At 45.5% G+C, this 22,771-nt stretch overlaps 1 protein-coding gene and 1 long non-coding RNA gene across 4 annotated transcripts; one reads left to right on the top strand and one right to left on the bottom strand.

The window, feature by feature from the left end:
- Nucleotides 1-14,869: 14,869 nt before the first annotated feature.
- On the top strand, nt 14,870-16,200 carry LOC136522151 (E3 ubiquitin-protein ligase Os06g0535400-like). The gene is made up of 2 exons (XM_066515940.1): nt 14,870-14,947; nt 15,103-16,200. The coding sequence occupies exon 2, from the start codon at nt 15,223-15,225 to the stop codon at nt 15,961-15,963; it is 741 nt and encodes a 246-aa protein (XP_066372037.1). The 5' UTR covers nt 14,870-14,947; nt 15,103-15,222; the 3' UTR covers nt 15,964-16,200.
- A 3,085-nt stretch (nt 16,201-19,285) lies between these two features.
- LOC136521722 (uncharacterized) lies at nt 19,286-22,345 on the bottom strand. Of its 3 annotated transcripts, XR_010775643.1 has the most exons (4): nt 21,860-22,345; nt 21,683-21,771; nt 19,877-21,398; nt 19,286-19,624 (listed from the first exon to the last, which is right to left on the bottom strand). It is a non-coding gene; the product is annotated as an uncharacterized lncRNA (long non-coding RNA). The 3 variants fall into 3 exon arrangements; XR_010775644.1 differs by having other exon boundaries at nt 21,727-22,345; XR_010775642.1 differs by having other exon boundaries at nt 19,877-21,771.
- Nucleotides 22,346-22,771: the final 426 nt, after the last annotated feature.

Genomic DNA, 22,771 nt, shown 5'->3' with positions numbered 1-22,771 from the left:
TTCTAAAGATTGTAATGAGTCGTATTTGAGTAGGATTCATGCTTAGGTTCTGGGTATAAATATTAGACCCCGGCTATTGTAAAAAAATATACAATCAATCAACACCAATTACTTTTTTTGGCTACATGCCAACCCTTAGGAGTAGGAGTACTGTAGATTTTTGTGAGTTCTTCAATAAGCAGGGCTTCATCGATCTGGTCGACCTCTGGCTTGTCTGTAAGTACTGTCATGGCTTATACTTTTGTTTGAAATGCTGCATCGGTCTGACCGACCTCTTACGAGCCCTAGTATAAGTTAGTTATCGATCCTTATTTAGTTCAAGTATGGCTGCATCGGTTAAGTTCGACCTCCACTTCTCGAATTAGATTAAGGTCAACTTATCGGCTCTACCTAAGGGTGGCATCCTTCAGGTAGATTCATTAAGTTACCAATCTTATTGATGTTCTTGTTGTCATTAGTTTCAGCAATATCAACCTGTCCGATCAAGATCGATCTAGATCGGCCTTATATCTTTTTAGTCTATCGTTTATTTTGTCACATTGCGATGGTTCTTACCTTAAACGATGAATTATGTTTTATCGGCTATTCTACTTCAATCTTGATCATGCATAGTACGTAGCTAAGGCATGTCTAATCTTAAGAAGGTTTACTAGCTAGTTGAATCTAGTCTATAGCTCGCTAGCATGGCTGTAACGATCCGGTCGATCCCTACTGTTATCACTTTAAATTGGAGTATGCTAGTTGGTAGATTTGCTTTCGGCCAGGCGTGACCTTGGCTGTTTGCTATGCCTGCATTGGCTAAATAGCCGATCGCCCGTACTTCAACGCTTACAGTATGTCTTTATAATTCTGTTAAATATAAATAGATCTGTTTATTTTAAATGTTTGATCTGTTATCTTTATCATGGCTGGCATCGATCCGATCGACCCCCACTGTTAAAGATAACAGGTTAGATCTGATGAGTTTATAGATCTGTCCATATTAAATAGTCGATTGTTCACATGATGTAATCTCTTTTCTACCTGAATCTATTATTTTAGTCGATTCGCCTGTGTTTTCACACATATAGCATGTTTTTTATGAACCTGTCAACATATATATGGTTTTATGGATTTCTTTTGCTTTTGTTTGTTATCATTATCATAGTTGTCTCGATCCGGTTGAACCTCACTATTGATGGTAACAGATTAGATTCAGGTCGTTTGTAGACTCATTTGTTTATTCGCATGTTATATCTTTTCTCGTTAAACTTATCGGCTCAATGCTTTACACTGGTTATATCCACTTAGTTGATGGTGTTACTAATATCTGGGTGCATTGTACTTGTTATCATAAATCAATCATGACCAACGAATATCACAGTCCTTAACAGTCGATTTCTTCTCGTATCGGCTATTTAGTCGATTTTTTCGTCTAGCTGCTCCCGAAGCGATACACTTGGAACTATCTGGACAAAATTGGCATGTTCCACCCTAAATTACTGATAAACTTTCTCTCCTTATCAATTGTAGGTCAAGTTAACTGACACGCCCTTGGGAATTCCCAGGGTCGACTGGTCTAGCGTTGAAGCCAGGCATATCTCTAGATCGTTCCGGCTTGCTGTGTATCCACCCGGCGCGGCTACCACGTTTTCATGCCGACATTGGTACTATCGCGCAATGGGGCTCATACGCCATCCCAGGCGAAGGGTGGAGATCTGTGCTTTTGTTGTGTACATATATATACATGTATTTTATTTTTGTTTATTGCTGTTATATGTATATTATTATTATTATTATTATTGGAATGGTTTGTAACTATTTTTTGGTTATCGTGTCATATAACTATTTTTTGGAATTCGAAATGTCGTGGCGGTTAGGCGAACCGTCGCATCGTTTCCTCGATTTGCACTAGGCCCAGTAGGTGGCTATATAAACCCCTCTGAGTCGGGAGAGTCGTACGCGCTTGTCTCATCTTCAGCCCCCGATTGAGAGCCAAGCCTTCGCTCATTGGTTTCTTGCTTGGGTTTTTGCTTTCATTGGTTGCTGCAGGCAGGACTCCAGCCTTCGCCAAGCTTTTTCGTAGGTTTGTACTTGTTTTGTTGTATTTGCGTTTAGTTCCTTTTTGTGCATTCATCTTATTTTGTTGTTGTAGCCCTTTTTGCCTCTTTACTGTTTTTGGTTTTTGTTGGCTTTTTTTTATGTAACTCACTTGGATAGATGTCAAGTGAGTCATTGTCTGGTGGCAGCTCATCCAGTGGGAGCTCACTGACACTTCTAATTCAGAATCTCGCACCCATTCTCAAAGCGGGTCTGAGCGCAATATGGCCCATTTGGTGAATGCGCAGGACAGTAACCTGGCATGGGAGAGACTTGGTGCTAGTGGCCTAGGCTCTTCGCATAATGAACCTAGCGAAGGGAATGACACCAATGTGGAGATCATGGAGGAAGGTGAGGAGGGCGAAACTATGGGGCCAGTGCCCGTCGCCGTTCAGGGCCAACCAGATCTAACTCCAACTACTTATCGCTTGGGCCATTCTTGTGTCACAGAAGCAGAGCCCGATAAGTATGTCTAGTGAGGTATTCTAAAGCCTTCGCTTCGCAGCTTGTGTCATGCTCTAGGTCGAGAAGAGATCCCCCACCCAAAGCCCTATGAGGTGGTTGTCTTCTACGATTTCTTCGAAGCTAGGCTACGGTTACCCTGTGAAGATTTTGTTGGCGAGGTTTTGCAACACTTCAACCTGTAGATCCATCAGCTGACCCCTAATGCTTTCGCATGGCTCAGCGTGTTCGCCATGGCACTCAAGATGTGCGGATGCGCCTTGAGCATGAACGCATTCGTTCGCTATTATGAGACTCATTTTCACAAGAAGACAGTCAAGGACAAGCAGACCAAGATCGAGATGGTATCACACTATGGGTCCTATAACTTTGTCCCAAAAAAGATGAAAGGCACTGTGCAAATCATACCAGCTTACCAGAATAAATGGCCTTAGTGGTCAAACTACTGGTTTTACCACTGCGTGTGTTCCGATGAAGATGTGGTTGAGGATTTGACCAATGGATTGCCGAAAGTGCATATACTTGTGTTGGAGATGACGCCAATGGATGGATTTCACTTGGCCAAGATTATGGTTGATGACCCAAGCGATACCGAAGATGTAGACGCCTTCGCCCTAACATCACGCTGGCATATTAGTCAGGATCTGGTTGATGAATGGATAGATTGCGATAGCCCTCCGTTGAACAACGAGACTCAGTTTTTTGACATAGAATGGAGGGATGGATATGTCTTTCCACGTCTCGCTGTTGCACCATCGAATGCATTTACCATAGATTTTAGCTTTGTGAACCCGATAGAGCACAAGGCCGAAGAGATTCGTTGGATTTACGGTGATAGAGAGTACAAGGGCCGATGCTAGTCCTTGGCTAGGAAGAGGCAATTGAACCGTGTCTTTGATGTGATGGGTCTTTGTTATGCTGACCGGTTCGGCCCTTCAACTAGCCTTTTAGCTGACGACAACACCCCCCGCAGCCATGGCCGTGGGGCCCGAGGGCGAAGAGGCAGGGCGCGAAAGATGACGACCGGGTGTGGGATGAACATTGCCACCTTGGAGTCTTGCAAGCAGCAGCGTGTCGGGTGAGGTCACAGCATTATTGAACCTGTCGATGTTCGCATTGGAAGGGAAATGGCGAGCAAGGTGGGCAATAGCAAAAGAGTGGTGATTGGGTAGACTCGCCGTTTCAGCCAAGTTTGGACCGAAATGGTAGTGCTGTGGTTTCCTTGTGTATTTTTCCTGCCGTTGCTTTGGGTTCAAATTCCGTTCGTCACTGTTTTGTCTGTTCGCTGATGTAATGCTGCCTTTGGTGTTTTAGGCATCTTCGAGTTTGACGAAATGGATGACAAGGCCAAGGTCGCCAATGTGAATGATGCATTTGGCCTTGAGGATCCTATGTCCGTCGGTGACCTTTTTACCAAAAAGGCTAAGAAGAATTTGTAGAAGCCGGCGACCTCCCAAAGGAAACCGATGTGAAAAAGGCAAGAATGACTTCTGCCAAAGAGGCAGCTTCTGCTCGCCTGGCCCCTACCCCCGTAGCATCTCCTGATATTTCAGGCTCTCAGCTGCAGGGTAAGTCTAGATTTTATGCGGAGTATATTCGCTTGAGCGACAACTTGGTTCGCGGGCAACTGTTTGGCCATGAGGAACTGCGACTGAGTTCTTGGCTCGAGGATTATGGCGATATGCGGGTTTATTCGGGGTCGAACTCTTCTGGTGAAATGAATTCCGCGAAGGAGGAGACTTACCGAATTGCTCATTCTTTAGGGGACACATCGAGTTCTCGGGGGATCACCAACGTGGACTATCGCTCGGTTGGCTTGCTACCGAACCATGTTGCTGCTGGCTTCACTGACGCGTGCACTGGTGCCTTTTTGAAGGTCCCTAATTCGTTTCTCATCGATGCGATGAACTTCCATGCTGCTAGTGTAAGTGGGTTACTACTTATCCGCGCTCCTTTTTGCAGCTTGCTTGCTGCCTGGTGGCCATCTTATGTGTATTTCATTTTGATTTCCACAGGCCATGCTCCTTGCTCGAGAGCTTCAAAACTAGGTGCTAGCTTTTCATCAGAGCTTGGAGAAAGACCTAGAGGCTAAGGATGAGTAGATCTAGGCTCTTAAGCAAGAGCTCAAGGCGGCCAAGAAGCTAGTCGAAGAGAACACCGCCGCTCGCTCGACTACTTAAGAGCAAGCCAAGCAGATGGGCCAAGACTTCGAGAGTTACCAGAAGCAAAAGTGGGAGGAGAATAATAAGTTAACTACTGGCGCCCAGAGGGAGGCGAATGTGTAGAAGGATCTTATTGAAAGCGTAGGTGAGGAGTCGGAGGCGCCCCATGACATGCCTATAGTCGACTTCATGGAATGGCTAGCGAATGAGCTAGCCACCTTGAGCGACTACATGACTATTAGACCAGAGTATGCTTCTTTCGTCTCTCTTTGCGCCTTTGCCCAGGCTCTAGAGGAGTGTGGGTGCGAGCATCTTGAAAGTTTCAAGATCAAAGACCCTCAATCTTACTGGAACACCCCTAGCCATGCTCATGACGCGGCGAAAAGATTCTTTGATGGGTTCTGGCGTCCGGGAGGCAAGGATCTCGCTCTTCTCTAGGCTACCATGACCCATGGCAAGGTATGACCCTCTTTCCTATAGGGTTCTTTGTTTCGTTTTGCTAGCCTTTTTTTGTCATGGATTACAAAAAGGTGTTCATATGTTTTTACGGCTTATTTTGTAGTCGCCCGAGGAGTGCATGGCTATCAAGGAAAAGGTGAAGACGTACATTGCTGACCGGAATGCTCGTGATGGTGCGCTAGGCAGTGGTTTGGGTGACACGAATATGCCTTCGACTCCTGCTACTAAGACTCTCATTGAGGAAGGTACCGGTGGCCCTGGCGAAGGTGTTGCTCAAGACAGGGTAGAAAATTAGGATTCATCGTTCTCATGATTATTAAATAGTTGATTTTGGTCGGATGTGGATGTAAAGACTTAAGTTTAAACTGTTGTGGTTTTAGTGCGCAGGTTCCTAACATGGAGCCTGCGCAGCCTGTGGAAATTTATCCGTTAATGATAGATTGCAACGATTTTCACATTGGTGGCGCTTCTTGGTTTTGTCATCGCGAGAAGTTTCCGGGCTCTAGCATGATCGGTTTCCTAAGATCTAGGTTCTGTCACATGCTCAAGAAGGAAAGGATTCTCCATAGGTTTTTCTATCTAGAATTCAATCCAGCCATTTTGGAGGAGCGAAGGCGTCATCACGCACGGCTTTGGTGGGATCATGGTGAATCTTTGACATCTGGCTTGAAGGATCCAAAGGAGGAGCCGACCGAAGAGTTGACATTGGATTTGGAGGACCATCGATATAATTTTTATCTTTGCCCCTTAGGTTGCGGAGCGTAGTTTTAGTGCGGAAGCGATGTGTAATGCTTGTGAATTCACCTATGGATGTGCCATATAAGACTGTTTTGTATGTTTTCTTTGTCTTGCATGTACTTTTTCATTGAAGGGTTGCTTGAGGAGCGTCTCTTTTTTTAGATGTTGCCTCCTTGGTATTTCAATTAGGCGAAAGGATGTTGTGTCCCCAACCTTTTAGAGTGAGAGTGCACGCAAAGATGCTAACGCTCGAGAGGCTTCTATGCCAGCCCCTTAGTGTATCATTAAGTCGAAAGGGTGTCGTCCCCCCAACCTTCTAGTGGCATGGGGATGCACAAAAATGCCAACATGCGAGAGGATACGCTAAGACGAATACTTGAAGTGGCTCCTCTACTAGCCTCTCGGCATATCACTTAGGCGGGAGGAGAAACGTCGTCCCCCCCAACCTTTACGGTGAGGGGATGCAAGAAGGTGCGTATTCTCGAGATGGCTTCTTTGCTTGCCCCTCAGCATATCGCCTAGGCGAAAGAAAGACATCGTCCCCCCAACCTTTTAAGGCGAGGGGATGGAACAGAGCGATACTGCGCGAGCAGCTCCTTTGCTAGCCCCTCAGCATACCCCATAGGCGAAAGAAAGACATCGTCCCCCCAACCTTTTAAGGTGAGGGGATGGAATAGAGCGATACCATGCGAGCGGCTCCTTTGCTAGCCCCACGGCATATCACATAGGTGAAAGAAAGACGTCATCCCCCCAACCTTTTAAGGCAAGGGGATGGAATAGAGCGATACCGCGTGAGCGGTTCCTTTGCTAGCCCCTCGGCATATCACGTAGGCAAAAGAAAGGCGTCGTCCCCTAACCTTTTAAGCCAAGGGGATGGAGCAGAGCGATACCACACGAGCGGCTCCTTTGCTAGCCCCTCGACATATCGTATAGCCGAAAGAAAGAGATGTCGCTCCCAAACGATACGTGCACAAAATGCTTTGCTTGCCAACTTTTCATTTTATTGTTAATGGCTACATCGGACCTGGCTTCCTTTGCCAAGATTACATCGCTCACTAATGTTCTCATGTGCTTTCTTGGTTTCACTAGTTTGCATTGCCTTCCTCTTTGTTTGAATGTCTACCCTTGGCATAACACTAGAAAGTTGGAAGCGAAAGGGTGAACCAGCTAAGTTGCCTAGAGTGGTGTGGGCCCACCATATTGATGACCATCGGTTGGATGTTTACTCTCGCCATTTAGGGCTGGAAAGTTGCAAACAATAGGGCAAATTAGCTAAATTGCCCTGAGTGGCACTAGTCCGCACTGTCGACGGCCGTTGGAGATGGAGGAAGATAGCGATTCTAAGAAGCTAAAGTGTTTTTAACACGTTCACTCTTAGTGCAGTTGCACCCCAAAAAGTAGTCAATACTGTGGGTGTTTTGGCCGTGGCTTCACCTGATGGGGAGTGTTAGGAGTTTTCATGTGGTATCCCCCCATCGGTGGCTTGTGTGGCTAGCTATATCCAGTCTATGGCTGGAACCGTTGCCCTAGTGTGCTGCGAAATCCTGATGCTTCCTATTCCTAGGCTATTGGCGCCATTGGCTTTACAACCTCTCTTCTTGTGCATTTTTAGCTTCTTATTCCGCACTTTTCTCTTTTTGTGTGTGGCAAATACCTTGCTGCCGGATGCCTTCATATGGCTGAGGGGCTTCGCCATTGCACGAAATGCGCAAGGGGTCACCTTTCAGGTGCTCGACTCTCTTGTTCTTGGATTGGAATGCCTACTCTTTCTATTTTGCCCACCAGCTGATAGCTCGACGGGGCGGCCCCTGTCTGCTTATATAGTGCTGGTTGCTCGGCGAGGTCTTAAATTTTGATTGGTGTGGTAGGTTGCTTATTAAGCTTCTGCTCGGTTAATACATATGTCCTCTTTCATACATTGAGTTATTGGTACTCAATTGCGAGTCGGATTTGCGCTATACGCAATTTTGTGGCTTTTGAGCCTTTCCTGCCTGTCACCACTCCTTTTTGGTGGTGCGGACTATTTTATAGCCTATTCAGCTTTTTACTCTTGTGCACACTCCTTTTTGGTGTGACACAGTGCTATTGAGGCTTGTTGGCCTTTTTCCTTTCGCTCACTCCTTTTTGGTGAAGCGAGAGGTGTTTTAGCCTATGGGCTTGCTTTGGGTTGCAAAGCTTCCGGTCGTGACGTTTTGCACGAGCGCGAAATGGCATAACATGTATTGTTACTGGCCATCATCGATATTCATGACCTATCGAGGTTGGGTTTTGTTTTGATGTCTTGCATTTTAGATCTTATGTGGGGAAAAGTTTGACTTAATCTAAAAAGGAGTACATAGGATCGCCTCGTTAAAAAACCTCACACCGTTTCGCAAAGGCATCCCCCGTGAGGAAAAAGAAAGTGAATCCCTGTTGCTATTTACAAAAATGGTAAGAAAGAAAAATTACAACCCTTAGAGGGTGAAGGCGTTATGGGTAGAAGCGACATAGATTGTCTGCATTCCATGTGTGGCTGGTCTCGACACCTTCTTCGTTGAGTATCCTGAAAACTCTTGGCTTGACCATGTTCGACACTACGAAAGGTCCGTACCACTGTGACTGTAGCTTGCCTTGCTTGTCGGGATGGCGAATCAGCACCATGTTCCCTAGGTTGATGATGTTTCGCAATACTTTCTTGTCTCTCTAGGTCTTCGTTTCTTGATGATACTTGTTGAGGTTTGATGTAGCTTGCAACCTGGTCTTTTCTGCTGCTTCGAGCTCCACATACCGCTGTATTGGAGTGGTTGCTGCGATTTCCGTGCGAAAAGATCCTGACTTGAGCTCTTTTGGTGTGACAGCTCCTTCGCCATACAAGAGATGAAATGGGGTGAGCCATGTAGTTCTGGTGCGCGAGATGTTGTGGCCCCAAACTGATGTAACTAGTTTATGCGCCCATTTTCCCTTTGGCATATCGAATAGTGCTTTCGATACTGCACTAAAAATTAGACCATTTGCCCTTTCGACCACTCTGTTGCTCTTTGGGTGATTGACAGATACGAATGCTAGTTGGATCCCCAATTCGCTGCAAAAAAATTAAACTCTGCGCATTCGAACTGCTTGCCATTGTCGACTGTGATGTATGATGGAACTCCAAAGTGGCAGATAATCCTTTGCCACACAAAACTGATTAATGTACCTGAGGTGATTTTCGCCGGTGCTTTGGCTTCGATCCACTTGGTGAAGTATTCTAAGGCTACTGTAGCAAAACGTAGATTTTTGGTTGCAGTCGACAGTGGTCCTACAATGTCAACTCCCTATCTGTACAATGGCCACGTTGGGATGATTGATTTTGTCAGGTTAGCTGGTGCTCTCTACTTCTTAGCGAACATCTAGTAGTTTTCACAACTGCGGACCAGGTCCTGGCATCTTCTACTTCTGTGGGCCAGTAGAAACCCTGCCTCATCGCTCTGTGAGCGATTTTGTGCGGCCCCCTGTGAGCCCCGCACATTCCTGCGTGCATTTTGCTTAGCAACTCAATTCCTTATTCTCTGCTTATGCACTTTAGCATTGGTGTGACTATTTCGCTCTTGTATAGCTCTCCCGCTATGATGGAGTATTGGTCATCTAGGAATTCATTCTATCCATCTCATGCTTGCTATGTGGCTCATAAGTTCCATTGAGGTAGGCGAATATGGGCGATCTCTAGTCCTTACTTGCGATGACATGCATAGTGCTGGGCCGTTCCTCTTCTTCCCGTATTGCTTTGACAGACAGCTCTTGATAAAAAAAACGTCTGCTGGTATTTGTGCTCTCTAGGCAGCTACTTTTGCTAGCTCATTGGCTTTCGTATTCTCGCTTCTTGGAATGTGGCGAAAAGTGAAGCTGGTAAAATGCTTCTCCATTCTTCTTACCACTGCCAAGTACTTGATCAGCTCAGGTTCCTTTGCATTGAACTCTTTTACGACGTGTCCACTATTACCTAAGAATCTGATTTGACTATGCACCTTCTGACTCCTAGAGCTCTGAGCTTTCGCAACCCTAGGAGCACTGCCTCATATTCGGCTATATTGTTAGTTGTGAGGAATTCGAGTCTTGCTGCATAGCGAAGCTTTGGGCCTTTTGGCGGCGTTAATATCACTGCTATTCCTACATCGTTCATTCCCCATGCACCGTCGCAATGCACAGTCCAAATTGGTTCTTCAAATTGTATTGTTGTGTCATAAGCCGCTGGGGTCCAGTCTATGATGAAATCTGCGAGTGCTTGGGACTTGATGGCGGATGTGTGCTCAAAATCTACTATGAATTCATTTAACTCGGTGGCCCATTTTCTGATTCTGCCAATAGCTTCGCTGTTGCGAAATAACACTTCCAGCGGTTGCGCTGAAGGACTTTGATGTGATGGGCTTGGAAATAATGTTTCAACTTTCTTGATGCCATGACCACGGTGTATGCTCTTTTTTCTAGTTCGGAATAGTTGAGCTTTGCTCCTAACAGAGCTTCTGATAAAAGTATACTGAGAACTGCTTAATCCTGTTTTCATGTTCCTTTTCTTCGACCAGTACCGCACTGACGGTTGTTGGTGATGCTGCTAGATATAACATCAATGTTGCAGATGGCGACATCTTGGATAGTGTTGTCAACTTGGTTAAGTATGCTTTGAGTTCGTCAAAAGCTTGCTGCTGCTCATGCCCCCATTCAAAATGGTCTAAGTTTCAAAGAATTCTAAAAAAGGGTAGACCCTTTTTGGCTGATCTCGAGATGAATCTTTTCAATGCTGCTAGTCTTCTCGTAAGTTTCTATACCTACATCTTGCTTGCTGGCGGTTTCATGTTTATTATCGCCGCTATCTTTTCATAATTTGCTTCAATGCCCCTTGCCAATACTAGACAACCAAGCAGTTTTCCTTTCTTGATGCCAAATATGCATTTGTCTAGGTTCAGCCTGAGTCCAGCCTTTCTTAGGTTTTTGAATGTTTCCTGATTGTCTTGAATATGGGTCTCCTTCTTATAGCTCTTGACCATGATGTCGTCGACATATGCGATGAGATTTTTGTCTTTTTGTTTGTCAAAAACACCATCTGCCATCCTAGAAAAAGTAGGGCCTACATTTTGCAGTTCCTCAAGCATTCGCTGGTAATAATAAGTTCCTCCTAGGGTGATGAAGCTTGTTTTCTCTTTGTCTTCCGGGTTCAGCCAGATTTGGTGATACCCAGAGAAGTAGCCTAACAGACTCATCACTTCGCACCCAGCGGCGATATTGACTAACTTGTCAATTCTTGGGAGTGGATATGGGTCTTTTGGGCAACACTTGTTTTGGTCAATGAAATCGACACACATTCACCATTTTCTGTTCTTCTTGACCATTACGACGTTGGCTTCCGTTCTTCTTTTCTGACCATTACGATGTTGGCTAGCCATTCCAGGTACCAAACTGGCCTAATGACACTGGCGTCGAGTAATCTTTGTACTTCTGCTTTTGCTGCCTTCGCTCTCTCTGTAGACATCTTCCTCAGCTTTTGCTTCCTGGGTTTCGCTCCTTTTACCACATTCAGGCTGTGCTGCGTGGGTTGCGACTGACACCTTGCAAGTCTTTTGCCGACTAGGCGAATACATCTTGATTCTCATGTAGAAAAACCAATAGCCTGTCTTTCTCATCCTCTGCATGGTTGGAGCCTATGTGCACACATTTTTCTGGTACTAGTTTCGACAAGGGGGGCTTTTGAGTGTCTTCGGCTGCTTCTACCCTTGGTTCAACTTTGCTTTCGTTGTTTGCTTCTCTGTTAAGTGATTTTTTGGAAACTTCATTGATGAGGCTGTAGCCTAGGATTGGTTTGCCCTCTATTCACCTAGATGCAGCCTGATCTCCATCTACTGCGATAATGCTGAAAGGGGATGGCATCTTCATGCATAAGTAGCTTTGCTTTATTACGATTTTGAATCTAATTAGAACTCCTCTGCCAAAAATTGCGGTATATGGATAATCCATGTTGACTATGTCAAAAGTTATGGTTTCTGTGCGGACCTTCTCGCCTTCTACGAAAGAGACTAGGATTGCCTTCTTTCCCAAGGCGTCTCTCTTTTTCTCGTCAAAACCAAACAACGAGTTCCCGGCTAGTTCCAACACTTGCTTGTCAATGTTCATCTGCTCGAAAGGCTTGATGAATAAGATATCTACAGAGCTTCCAATGTCAATGAGGATGTTGTGTATGGTGAACCTTGCTATATTCGCTATTGCTACAAAGGTGTCTGTGTGTGGAAAATCCCACACTTGAAAGTCATTTTCGTCAAAAGTAATGGGCACCATGGACCAAGCTGGCTTGTTGAGCAGTACTCTTGATGAGACGGTGAGCACTCTTCTTTCAAATTCTCTTATGGCTCTCTTGTTTTCGTGCTCTTGGTTTGATCCACCAGTGATTGCGAATATATGGCCTTGCATTGGTAAGATATTGTTTATGGCTTGATGTTCTTGAGTATTTTCTTGCTTTGCGGGTTGAGGCTAACTTGAATGATGCTGTTGTTGCTAAACTAGCGAGGATGCAACCGCCCATTGCCCTGGGAGCTAGGCAAAATGCTGGTATACTGGAAACGGTGGCTGCTGCCAGATGTACGGATGCTGGTTGTATCCATGTGAAAAGGCAGGGTGCTGGAAAGCATTGCCGTTTGCTGGTGAATAGTGGCTACTGAAACCCTGGTTGTTTACTATTTCATGACTAGTGTTGTGGAACAAGTGATTAGATGTTTCGCTGCTTCTTGTGGCCTCGTCTTTCTCCTTGAGTTCTCTAGCCATTTTGTTGTATTTGTAGTCTTTCGAAAAACGTCCTGTGTTTTGGCCACAAACGGTGCAATAGGGTGTTCTTAGGGCTCGTCCCCTTCCTTTGCCTTTGCGTCCACCATGGGGAGTTCATCCTTCTCACACGCCACGTGGAGACTGATCAAAACTTCTATACTGTTGGTTAAGTTGCGGCCCTTAGAGATTTGGTTTCGCTGAGTTGTGCTCTGGCTGCTCTTGCAGATTATTGATTGCGCGGAATGGTCTCATATTTCGCTGGCCTAGGGTTAGTGGTGGCCTGGGGGCCTTGCCTACTTGCCTCCATGAATTTCTTGTCGCCTTTCACTTCTTCAAGTCGTCATCTGATCTTGCGTATTGCCGCATTACCTCGAACAGCTCCCTTATGGAGGTAGGGTAATTCCTGGCGAAGTGAGCTGCACACTGGCCTATGGCCAACCCTTCCATGGCTGCTGCTATGACCGTCTCTTCTGGCACGTTTGGCACCTGAGCTTTTGTCTGAATGAATCTTTCCAAAAACTCGGACAGAGATTCATCGTCTCGTTGAATGCAATTTAGCAAGTCTCTCGTTGTTTTCGTTCCCGGGTGATATCCTTGGAAGGTGGACACTTCCTGACTTGGCCCCAATACCTAATGGATAGGGGCTTCAATGAGGTATACCAGTCATGTGCGATGCCTTCGACCGCCATGATGAGTGATTTTGCAAGGATTTGGGCATCTCCCCCTGCTGAGGTTACCGCGGTTTCATAACTCACAAGGAACTTCCTCGGGTTTGTCTTTCCGTCGAAAACCGGAATGCGAGGCTTGTAGCTGGCCAACCATGGATACAGCTAAAGTCCTTTCGATAAAGGTGAGGTGGGGTCATATGCACTTTCGTCTTCTTCTTGTAGGTTGTCCTTGGGTATTACAATGTTTTTGCCAGCGCAAATGGTGCCTCCTGCTCCTGCTCCCTGTAGCCCTTGGATCTCTCTTACCAATCTGTCCCTCTGGATTTTGGCTTCCCTGATTGCCCATCTGTGTCTGTTCGGCTCTGTTACGGGCAGTGGCCTACTTGAGTAGCTGCTCCTTCTCGTTCTGAAGTCTGAGGATGTCTTGCTAGTACTGATTCAACGTCTTTAGATTTCTTACTAGCTCGGTGATTTCGCTGTCTTCGTCTTCTTCGACTTCATCGCCATTTTGGTCGATCTCGACTTCTTGGACGTCACCTTTCGGCGTTTGCTCTCTCTCTCCTAGCGCTGTGGTATTATCCATCTGTGGCTATGGCACGGGTGGTTCTGTAGCGGTTGCTGCATCATTTCTTGTGGCTACTTCTGCTGCGACCACGGTGGTTGTAGCCACGGATGGTCCTGCTTTATCCGTCGTTATCTTCGTCTTCTTTGGTGACATGATAAGCTCGAGCGACAACCACGGTGGACGCCAATGTTGTTCTTGGTCAAGGCCTTCGAACCTCAATTGCCGCTCAAGCGAAATCAAACACGAGTAGTGGGTAGAACAAAACTTGGCAAAACAAGGTAGATGATTCCATTAACTTGTTCCTCCTCCTTTACATTCCCTCAATCACGCCTGTAGGCTTTTCATAGGACGCAATTACCCTCTCAACTACTACAAATTCGGGGAATATTCCCCGCTACTTTGGGCTCGTTCGCCACTTGGAGCACCTGCCTGCCTCAGACAGCGCAGGCTTGGAGAGGCCCGACCAGCTTCGCCTCATGTCGCCTATTCAACCAATCGGGCGGGCCCTGGCCATCAGCAGTTGTCGGCTACGCGAAGGCGGTCGGCTCCTGCTTCGGCGAAACCTGTAGAAATAGTCAGTCGAACCGTTAATGGCCATTCGCTAGGGCGAATAGCCGAGACCGACTGCACGCCCTCCTTTGGCGAAACCTACGGAAACTGTCAGCCAAACCGTTAACAGCTATTTGCCAGGGCGAATAGCCAAGAGTGTCACCGGGCCTGTCGCTAGGGCGAAAGGAAAAGAACCTAGCGCTGCATGGTCCCAGACGTAGAGTCCACCCTTTCGCTATAGCGAAAAGGGATATCTAAGAACGGGACATAAGTGCCACATTCACTTCGCTGATGCGAGAAGGGGGCCCGGCACATCTCTCTTCACGCATAGCCAGCCCTTTGGTCTATCATTGTAGCAAAATGTTGGGTGCGCTAAAGTCCGACTCCCGCTATTTTGCTCCTGCGAAGTCGGGCGGCGATCTAGCCACATAGGGTGCCCGTAGGAGGGGGCACGCCCCCAACATACGGTGAAAAAAAGATGTAACTATGCTGCAATATAGGTTTGCTCCTTGCTTACTGGCCGTAGAGTGCGTGATCCGGTCTGAGACGTGCGCTAATCACTTTTGCTTAAGTGGAAGCAAACTATTCCGCATTCACATCAGTACTAATCTTTTCCTGAATTATTAATTAACTTTCTTGACTTGTCCGCCCGCAGAAAAAGGCGAGATTTGGTGCGGTGAAGAGACACTCCACGGAATCTCTCCCACAGCTCATCCTGTTTTTCCTTCCATGGATTCCTCGCGCTGAGCGCGGCCTCGCCGGTGGCGCAGCGGCGATGGACCTCCCGTGGCTGGATCTGCCCTTCACCTTCCTTACGCTGCTCCTCGCCACCCGCCTCGCCTACGACTACTACGGCGACGTCGCAGCCGCCTTCGCCGGCGGCTTCTCGATCCAGGTCTTCCTCTTCTACTGCTTCGCGCGCTGGTACCGCCACGCCATCGCCGACCGCGCCAGCGACGATGCTTGGGGCCGCAACGACCCGTCGCCGTCGGCGCGGCCGCAGCAGGGGGACGCGGACGCCGCGCCCGTTCTGACGCCGCTGCTGGGGTCGCCAGACGGCGTGCGGCCGTCGACGCTGGCAAACCGATGCTTCGCCGTGGTGTTCATGGTGTTCGTGCCGCTGGTCATCGTCGTCTTCGAGCGGAGCCAGGCCGATGTCGTGGCCTACGCGCTCTGCCTCGCCAACATCATCGTCATGGTCGTCTGGCTCTCGCCGGACACCGGGTCAACGGTCTCGGCCGCTAAGTCGTTCCTGCGGCTCAGCGACGACGAGGACGACGGCAGCGGGGGCAGCGCCGGCGGCGCAGAGGACAAGTGCTGCGTCTGCCTCGCCGGCATGCGGGAGGACCAGGCGCTCAGGGCGCTGCCACGGTGCCGCCACCGCTTCCACGACAAGTGCATCGGCAAGTGGCTCAAGGCGCACCCGACGTGCCCTGTGTGCCGGGCCACCGCCGTGCCGCCGCCGCTCCACGGCGGCGGCAGTGATCCGCTAGATGACGATATTAGCCCTGTCTAGCTAGCTTCCCTCTCAATGATTGATGCATCTTATCTAACAAATTTGTGGTGTTTTGTTGGGAAATTTGGTGAACCTGTATAGTAATCCAAATCGTTGTCAAGCATCAATTGAAACTGTTAGTAGTGATTTGTAGATACGGTCGCGTTTGTGCACTCTGAAAAAAGCAAAACCATGTTTGCTTCATGAAAGGTGCAATCATTCAACATTCTGTTCGGGGAAGAGGAGAAAAAAATAGGATTATTTACATATTTACCATCATTATGACGTGAGTGGTATAAAAAGTATCATATCAGTAACTCATGTGTCGGTGATACAGTGTAAGTTGTCATCCGTAATAATGGTAAATATGATAAGTTGTCATCCGTAATAATGGTAAATATGTAAATACCCAGAAAAAATGTATGGTTTTCTTGGGGTGGTCGGTGACTCGGTGGATTACAAAATGTTAACATGGCCCTGCCAACTACTCCACTTTTAATGCTGCTTTTGGTGTAGTTTTATGAGCACCTCCTAAAGTTTATCTAAATCAAGCCCTTTATTTTTTAAAGAGCAAAATGCACCATAGTTCCATTACATTTTTAAGTGGGTGTCATCTAGATCCATCAACTCTGAAAGTGTATTTTTAAGTCTCTAAACTTTTTAAGTGGTTCACTTGAGGTTGATACCCTTTCGTTTCCCTCTTAGATCTGATGTGGCATGTACAATCGGTAGTCAACGAACCATGTAAATTGCAATTGGCCCCCTCACTTGTTCTCAATCTCCTATTCGGTCTTTCTTCTCCCCCCTCTCTCTAACCATGCCTCCCATAGAAATGCCCTATGACTAAATTATAGTGCTAGATGAGATCTAAACCTTTATTATTGTTAAAAATTTTATTTAAGATTTATTGGAGGCCTAAATATTAAATGCAAGATTCATATTGGTTAAAATAAAGGATAACATACTATACTTGATCACAAATGACTAGTGTGTGGTATGGTGGTATGCGAGGCTCATGCAAGAACAGAGGTCAACCCATGGACACAATTATGTGAGAAAAAATAGAAGATTGAGGCTTTGCGACCCTACAATTGCCTGTGAGCAAGCATTTTTTTTTATATTCTTTGGCATGGTTTAATACTTTTTATTTTTTTAAAAATATATTTTCTAGGGTTGGTCAACTATGCTAAAAATCATTTTTCATGTATGGTTGACTTAATAAAATTGCTACAAAAATTTATTTTTAAGGATCGTTGTACACCCTTCCGAAAATCTTTCATTTCTAATCGTTGGTAGAGGCCTAGAGGTTCTAAAAACTGTCTAAAAATATTTTTGACCGTATCAAAAAATTTAAAAGTTCATGTGTGGTAGTATTTTTCACCTCAATTGTTGCCACCGCTAGAACTAGCGCATTGATAAAAAATCATGTATCTGATGGCGATGCGGTGTTGTGATGTAGTGACACACGACTGTCATTGGCTGTGCACACCTCGAGTAGGAGCGTACCAGTGGCATCTCTAGTTTTTGCTTTTGAGACTGTTCGTTACAAGAAATACATCTGAGTGTTAGGATACATGCTTTCCTAAAAATTTAAGCTCAGATCAGATATACATATTCTCAATGTGAACTTGAGTGCACTTGGAGGTATTGAGGGAAAATTGATTCATTTCCTCTCCAATCTACTTGTATTGAGAGAATAGAATTACCCGAACATGTATTTGGAGTGAAAAAGCTTATCGGGAAAATGTGTTTTCTCCCTGTAAGCTTGATTCAACTCATCGTCGTAGGCTCTATTGATATCCTATGGTCAAAAGTTTAGTTGCCTACTAAATTTTAGACTACTTTAACATATTTGTGCAGTCTAATGAACTAATGATCTTTATAAATTGGCTAAACTTTAGAAAAGATTTTAGACCACCTTCAGAGCCTGAAGAGCTACTACATCCATTCCAAATTATAAGTTATTTCAAAAATCTTGGAGAGTTAAAGCATCTTAGGTTTGACCAAAATTATAGAGAAAAGTATAAAGATTTATGATATCAAATAGGTATACTATGAAAATATAACTGATAAAGAATATAATGATACTTAGTTGACATCATAAATGTTATTATCTTATCATGTAAATTTGGTCAAACTTGAGTTGTTTTCACTCTCCAAGATTTTTGGAATGACTTATAATTTGGGATCGAGGGAGTAAGTTTAAGGCCTAGACTTTAGACCATGGAATCGAAGCAAGGTCTTAATCTAGATAATTTTACTTTGCATACTAAAACGACGTATAAAGTAGAATGTGTGAGTATTTGCGTTGTAGAAAATAAAATGCCATTTTTGAACAAAAATCCCCATAACAGATTCCACGAGCATGCAGATCATGTCGTCATGGTAATTCTACAAATAGAGTATACTTACTGGTCCATCAAAATCGACTAGCAGCCTGTTCGGGAGGCCGTAAACGATCGTGGATTATTTACTGCTGGTTGGTTTAGTGTGAGAGAAAAACACTGTTTTCTGGCTGGAAATTTACGATTCTTTACGAGCAAGCGAACAGGCTGATCGATCGCTGGCCGCTGGCCGGGTCACCTGCAGGCTACAGGCCCCCACCAGCCACCATGGCTCGCCATCAAACTATCCACCACCGGGGCATCGAGGTGCTCGACTTCGTCATCTTGATTGCCTACCTGCAGGCTACAGATCCCCACCAGCCGCCGTGGCTCACCATCAAACTGTCCACCGGGGCATCGAGGTGCTCGACTTCGTCATCTTGATCGCCGGGATCGAAGACTGCTGCTGTTGTGGCCGTTGCCTTCTGGAAGAACGTTGCCATCATTTTTCTAGGTGGGCTGCCCTCTCTGTTCTGTTTCACCGTCTGCTTCCGTGTATTCTCGGCCGCTTTTCGCACGTGGAGAGTATCGAGGTGTCACATCGAAGGTGACGAGGAGAATAGGTCGTTGCAAGAGGCTGGCGCCCATGGATCCCCAACGGCACCAAGAGCGCAGCGGCATTCAGCTAGCGTCCGGCCATCGCCACTGCCAAAGCCAGGAAATTGCTGCCTGCCACGGCGGACACGGTTTACTCCACAAGGACTATATCGAGCAGTTCCTGCGCGTCCATCAGATCGACGTCTTCAATCTGCCGCTCCAAGGTGCCCCACGACTCCAGAGTCCAGAGGTCATTCTGCGCCTGAATGTGATGGCGTTTTTGTTAGACTTGTTCATGAACTAGCAAGAGCCCCGCGGCAATTGCCACGGGCTACGTGGAGGCAGCTGATATTTTTGGTTTTTTCGTCCTCTAAAACATAATATGCATCAATTATCTGTGGCCTGTGTAGGCAAGGGCAGGAGAAGTTAAATTTTTTTGAGATATGTTCTTTGTACCAGTAAAAGTACCATGTACAATTGTATATGCTGTAATGGAATAGAGACAACACATGTAGTACTGGAAGGTGTGCTGTATTAGTAAACCTGATACAACAGAAGGTGGTTGTTTATCTACAAAGAGTACACAAAGGCTGGAAGGTTACATACTGGAAAACTAAGCAAAGAGAAAACACATTCATAGTCATCTACAGGTAGAGCAATGGAGCAGCGATTCTGATTTATGAATCCTCCAATCTGTAAGGCTTACGTTTTGTATGGGCTTCTCCAGTCGGTGCAGCATTTATTTATTGGCTGTGACAAATCTGATAAAAAAAACAGAGTGACTGCATTAGTAACCATGCAATGGTCAAAAAGCAGAGAGCAATGAACATAGGCAGTATGGAACAATAAGTGATATTGATTAGCAAATAGCAGAAACAAAAGGATCAAAGAAACTTTGATATAATAGGGGATCAAAGAAACTGAGATATAATAGGGGATGCCTAACACATTATTAAGATAAGATATTGTTAAGCTAAATAGTAAGAAAAAGATATCAGGTGTGGTTGGATTACCTTGATCATCTTTACTGTAAGATATTACTGCTGTGGCAAATCAGCGAAAATCTTCGAAATTGGTGTTTAGAAGCTAGCAACATATTTCTAAAAAAATTATACAACCGTTAGTGGACCTGAAGGGGAAAAATTGGAGATGCCCATTAGCGAAATATTGTATATCACGAAGTAAATGGCTTCTCAAGAACATAACCCGACACTACAATTCATATATAAAGTAGGGCCGGTCTAGTAAATGCACTGGTTTGGACGGATAGGGACTGGATCTATCAAATGACACTAAATATTTTGTGAAGAAAATCAAAATTGCATTGAAATAATAGGTAAGCCTCAACCGAAAGTCTGCATTATCTTCTGAGTCTAAGCCAGATTGATCATCTTCCTGTTTGCAGTCCCTCTGTTAAAGGAGATATCATGGTTTAAAATCAGTACGTGGTATCATGATATTATAGTGCAGGTTTCAAAAGAAGCGCACTGTGATTCGGAAAAGAAGAAGATCAAACGCAAGAACCTTATTTTCCTCAATATCCACAAACAATTTGTGCTTGTAGGTACTGATTCTTTTTTTCTACATAAGACATACTGGCAGGAACATTTATTTGGCTTGAAATGCATTCCAAGCTGTCCCATGTAAACCAAAGCATTAGGAGTAAGATCAAATGCTAGAACCTTCTTTTCCCTAAAATTTCTGCCTGTAGGTACTGATTCTTTTTTTTTTTTACAAAATCCATACTGGTAAGAACATTTATTTGGCTTGAAATGCATTCTAAGCTGTCCCATCTAAACCAAAGCATTAGGAGCATCAAAGCTGACTACAAATATGTTGAACAAAAGGAACATGGTAATGCTATGTTAATACTGAAACTGAAACATTTTGGTTTTGGTATGAAGCTCTGTCTTCAGAACTGGATATATGGACTTGGGAGGTATGAACACACAGTATCAGATGGCGTAGCAAAGATAAGCACAGTGGGATATCAAAGGGCATCAAGAAACTAAAATGGGAAATTAAATGGCATAAGAGGAAAGCACTGCTGGGACCGGAGGAAAGCTAACTGTAAGACCTATGAAATAGATGTACCTACCAAATAGATGTTGGATTTCCAGTTCAATTAGAATGTACAAACAACTAAACAGGTATGTAGAGATATATAAATGGGAATATTTGTTTAAGTATTTGTATTAGTATAGGCAGTAACAATATCAATGAGATGGAAGTGCATAGTGTCTCAATAAAAATATGAACACAAAGCTGACCTTATACATTTATTATAAGGAAGCATTGAGGCATTTTTGTTAGCAGCTAAGCGCAAGTATAACCTCAGAACAGAAAGGTTGATAATCCTATGACTACAATAGTACAGGGAGCAGAGACTCACCTTGGTGTTTATGGGACCATAAGCACCGGATGAGCAAGGAAGCTAGCATTACCTCATGGTGGCAGTTGAATAACTAACATTTGCCACGCGGTTAACAGCTACCAGAATTGTGGTTAAATATTTTTCATTGAAAACTCTGAAACCTATTGGAAGTAAAAAAAATGTTTAAAATCAGTCAAGAGGTTTCAGTTTGCGTTAACTACAAAAACTGTATCCTATATTGCAATTCTATTTGAGTGAAAAATATTAAGCGAAACAACATATATATGAACCACAGGGGCATTGGTAAACACAGGATTCTTAGAATAATAAAAAAATGGAATAGCTATGCATTAGCAGGAATCTGATCTATGAAGAACACGTATTCCATCAGGTTTGTTATGACGAAGAATGCTGTAAATGTATATAAAAAACCAAAGAAGCACACATTTGAGATCGGACCGAGATCGAGAAGGATGAGGGGCCAGCAACCTCACTGACGGCGGCGAGGTACTCGAGGACGACGGCGAGGTAGACCTGCGAGGGATCAGATCGAGATCGAGAAGGATTAGGGGCCATGAAGCTCAAGGACGGCGGCGAGGTAGTCGACGACGACGAGGTAGACCTGCGACAGGTAAACGCTTGGTCGCGGCGCCAAGGATGACGGTGGCCACCAGCCGGCACTCCTGGCCTGGGCCCACCTGCGGTTGATCCAGGCGCGTATCCACCGGCAGGGGCAGCCGCATCGGCACCGCCGGCAGGGGAGCCTGCTGCACCTCCATCCACACGCGTGGCCGCCGGCCGAGCCGGTCGCGTAGCGGGGCCAGCACCGGGGGAGAGGAAGAGGGACGTTGTCGATTGGGCGAAGCTACTTGGGCCATGGGACGGAGGAGAAGAGGGAGAGCCATCGAAGGAGAGGAAGAGGCAACATGCGACCTCCGGCCGAGCCGGCCGCCGAGGAGGCGAGGTCCAATGCAGTGCTGCAGGGCATGGGCGAGAGGCCAGCGACGGAGGAGGAGGACGGGCGGCGCTGGAGGAGCGGAGGATGCGGCATTGGGGCCGGGACCGGGAGCTGGGCGATGCCTCTGTGCCGCGAAGAGGATAAGGTTCTGGCCCCGATCGCTTCTCTTGAAAAAAAAAACTGAAATATCGTTACGGTTTATTTATTGCGAGAGAAAACACTATTTTAATTAAAAAAATAAGTTAAAAATTACGAATTATAAAAGAAACGAATATGACGAGTGTGAAAGTAGACAAACTTCTGGAGGCGGTACGCAACACGAAGGGTTGGGATGAAACGCTTGCACGTTGATCGGACGGCCGAGGGAACGGTAGGACTGTTCATCAAGCCACTGGTCTTAATTAATAAAATAATAATAATAAGGTGGCCGAGAAACAAGAGATCTATAGATAGATGATAACATTTTCTACAGCCTTATTCATTTGTTGCTTGATTTCCTCAACTAACAATACCTCAATCTCTATCTAGGGTTTTTTATGTTTAATTTATCATGCAGTTCTTTTTTTTCAACTAACT

Source organism: Miscanthus floridulus, chromosome 18 (genome assembly GCF_019320115.1).
Source record: "Miscanthus floridulus cultivar M001 chromosome 18, ASM1932011v1, whole genome shotgun sequence".
Classification (NCBI taxonomy): Eukaryota; Viridiplantae; Streptophyta; class Magnoliopsida; order Poales; family Poaceae; genus Miscanthus; species Miscanthus floridulus.
The sequence above is the reverse complement of the archived record's forward strand: the minus strand, read 5'-3'. Positions and strand labels throughout refer to the sequence as shown.

Bases quoted from the DNA above. Each gene is read 5' to 3' on its own strand.
- LOC136522151 (XM_066515940.1), top strand. From the start codon at position 15,223: ATGGACCTCCCGTGGCTGGATCTGCCCTTCACCTTCCTTACGCTGCTC.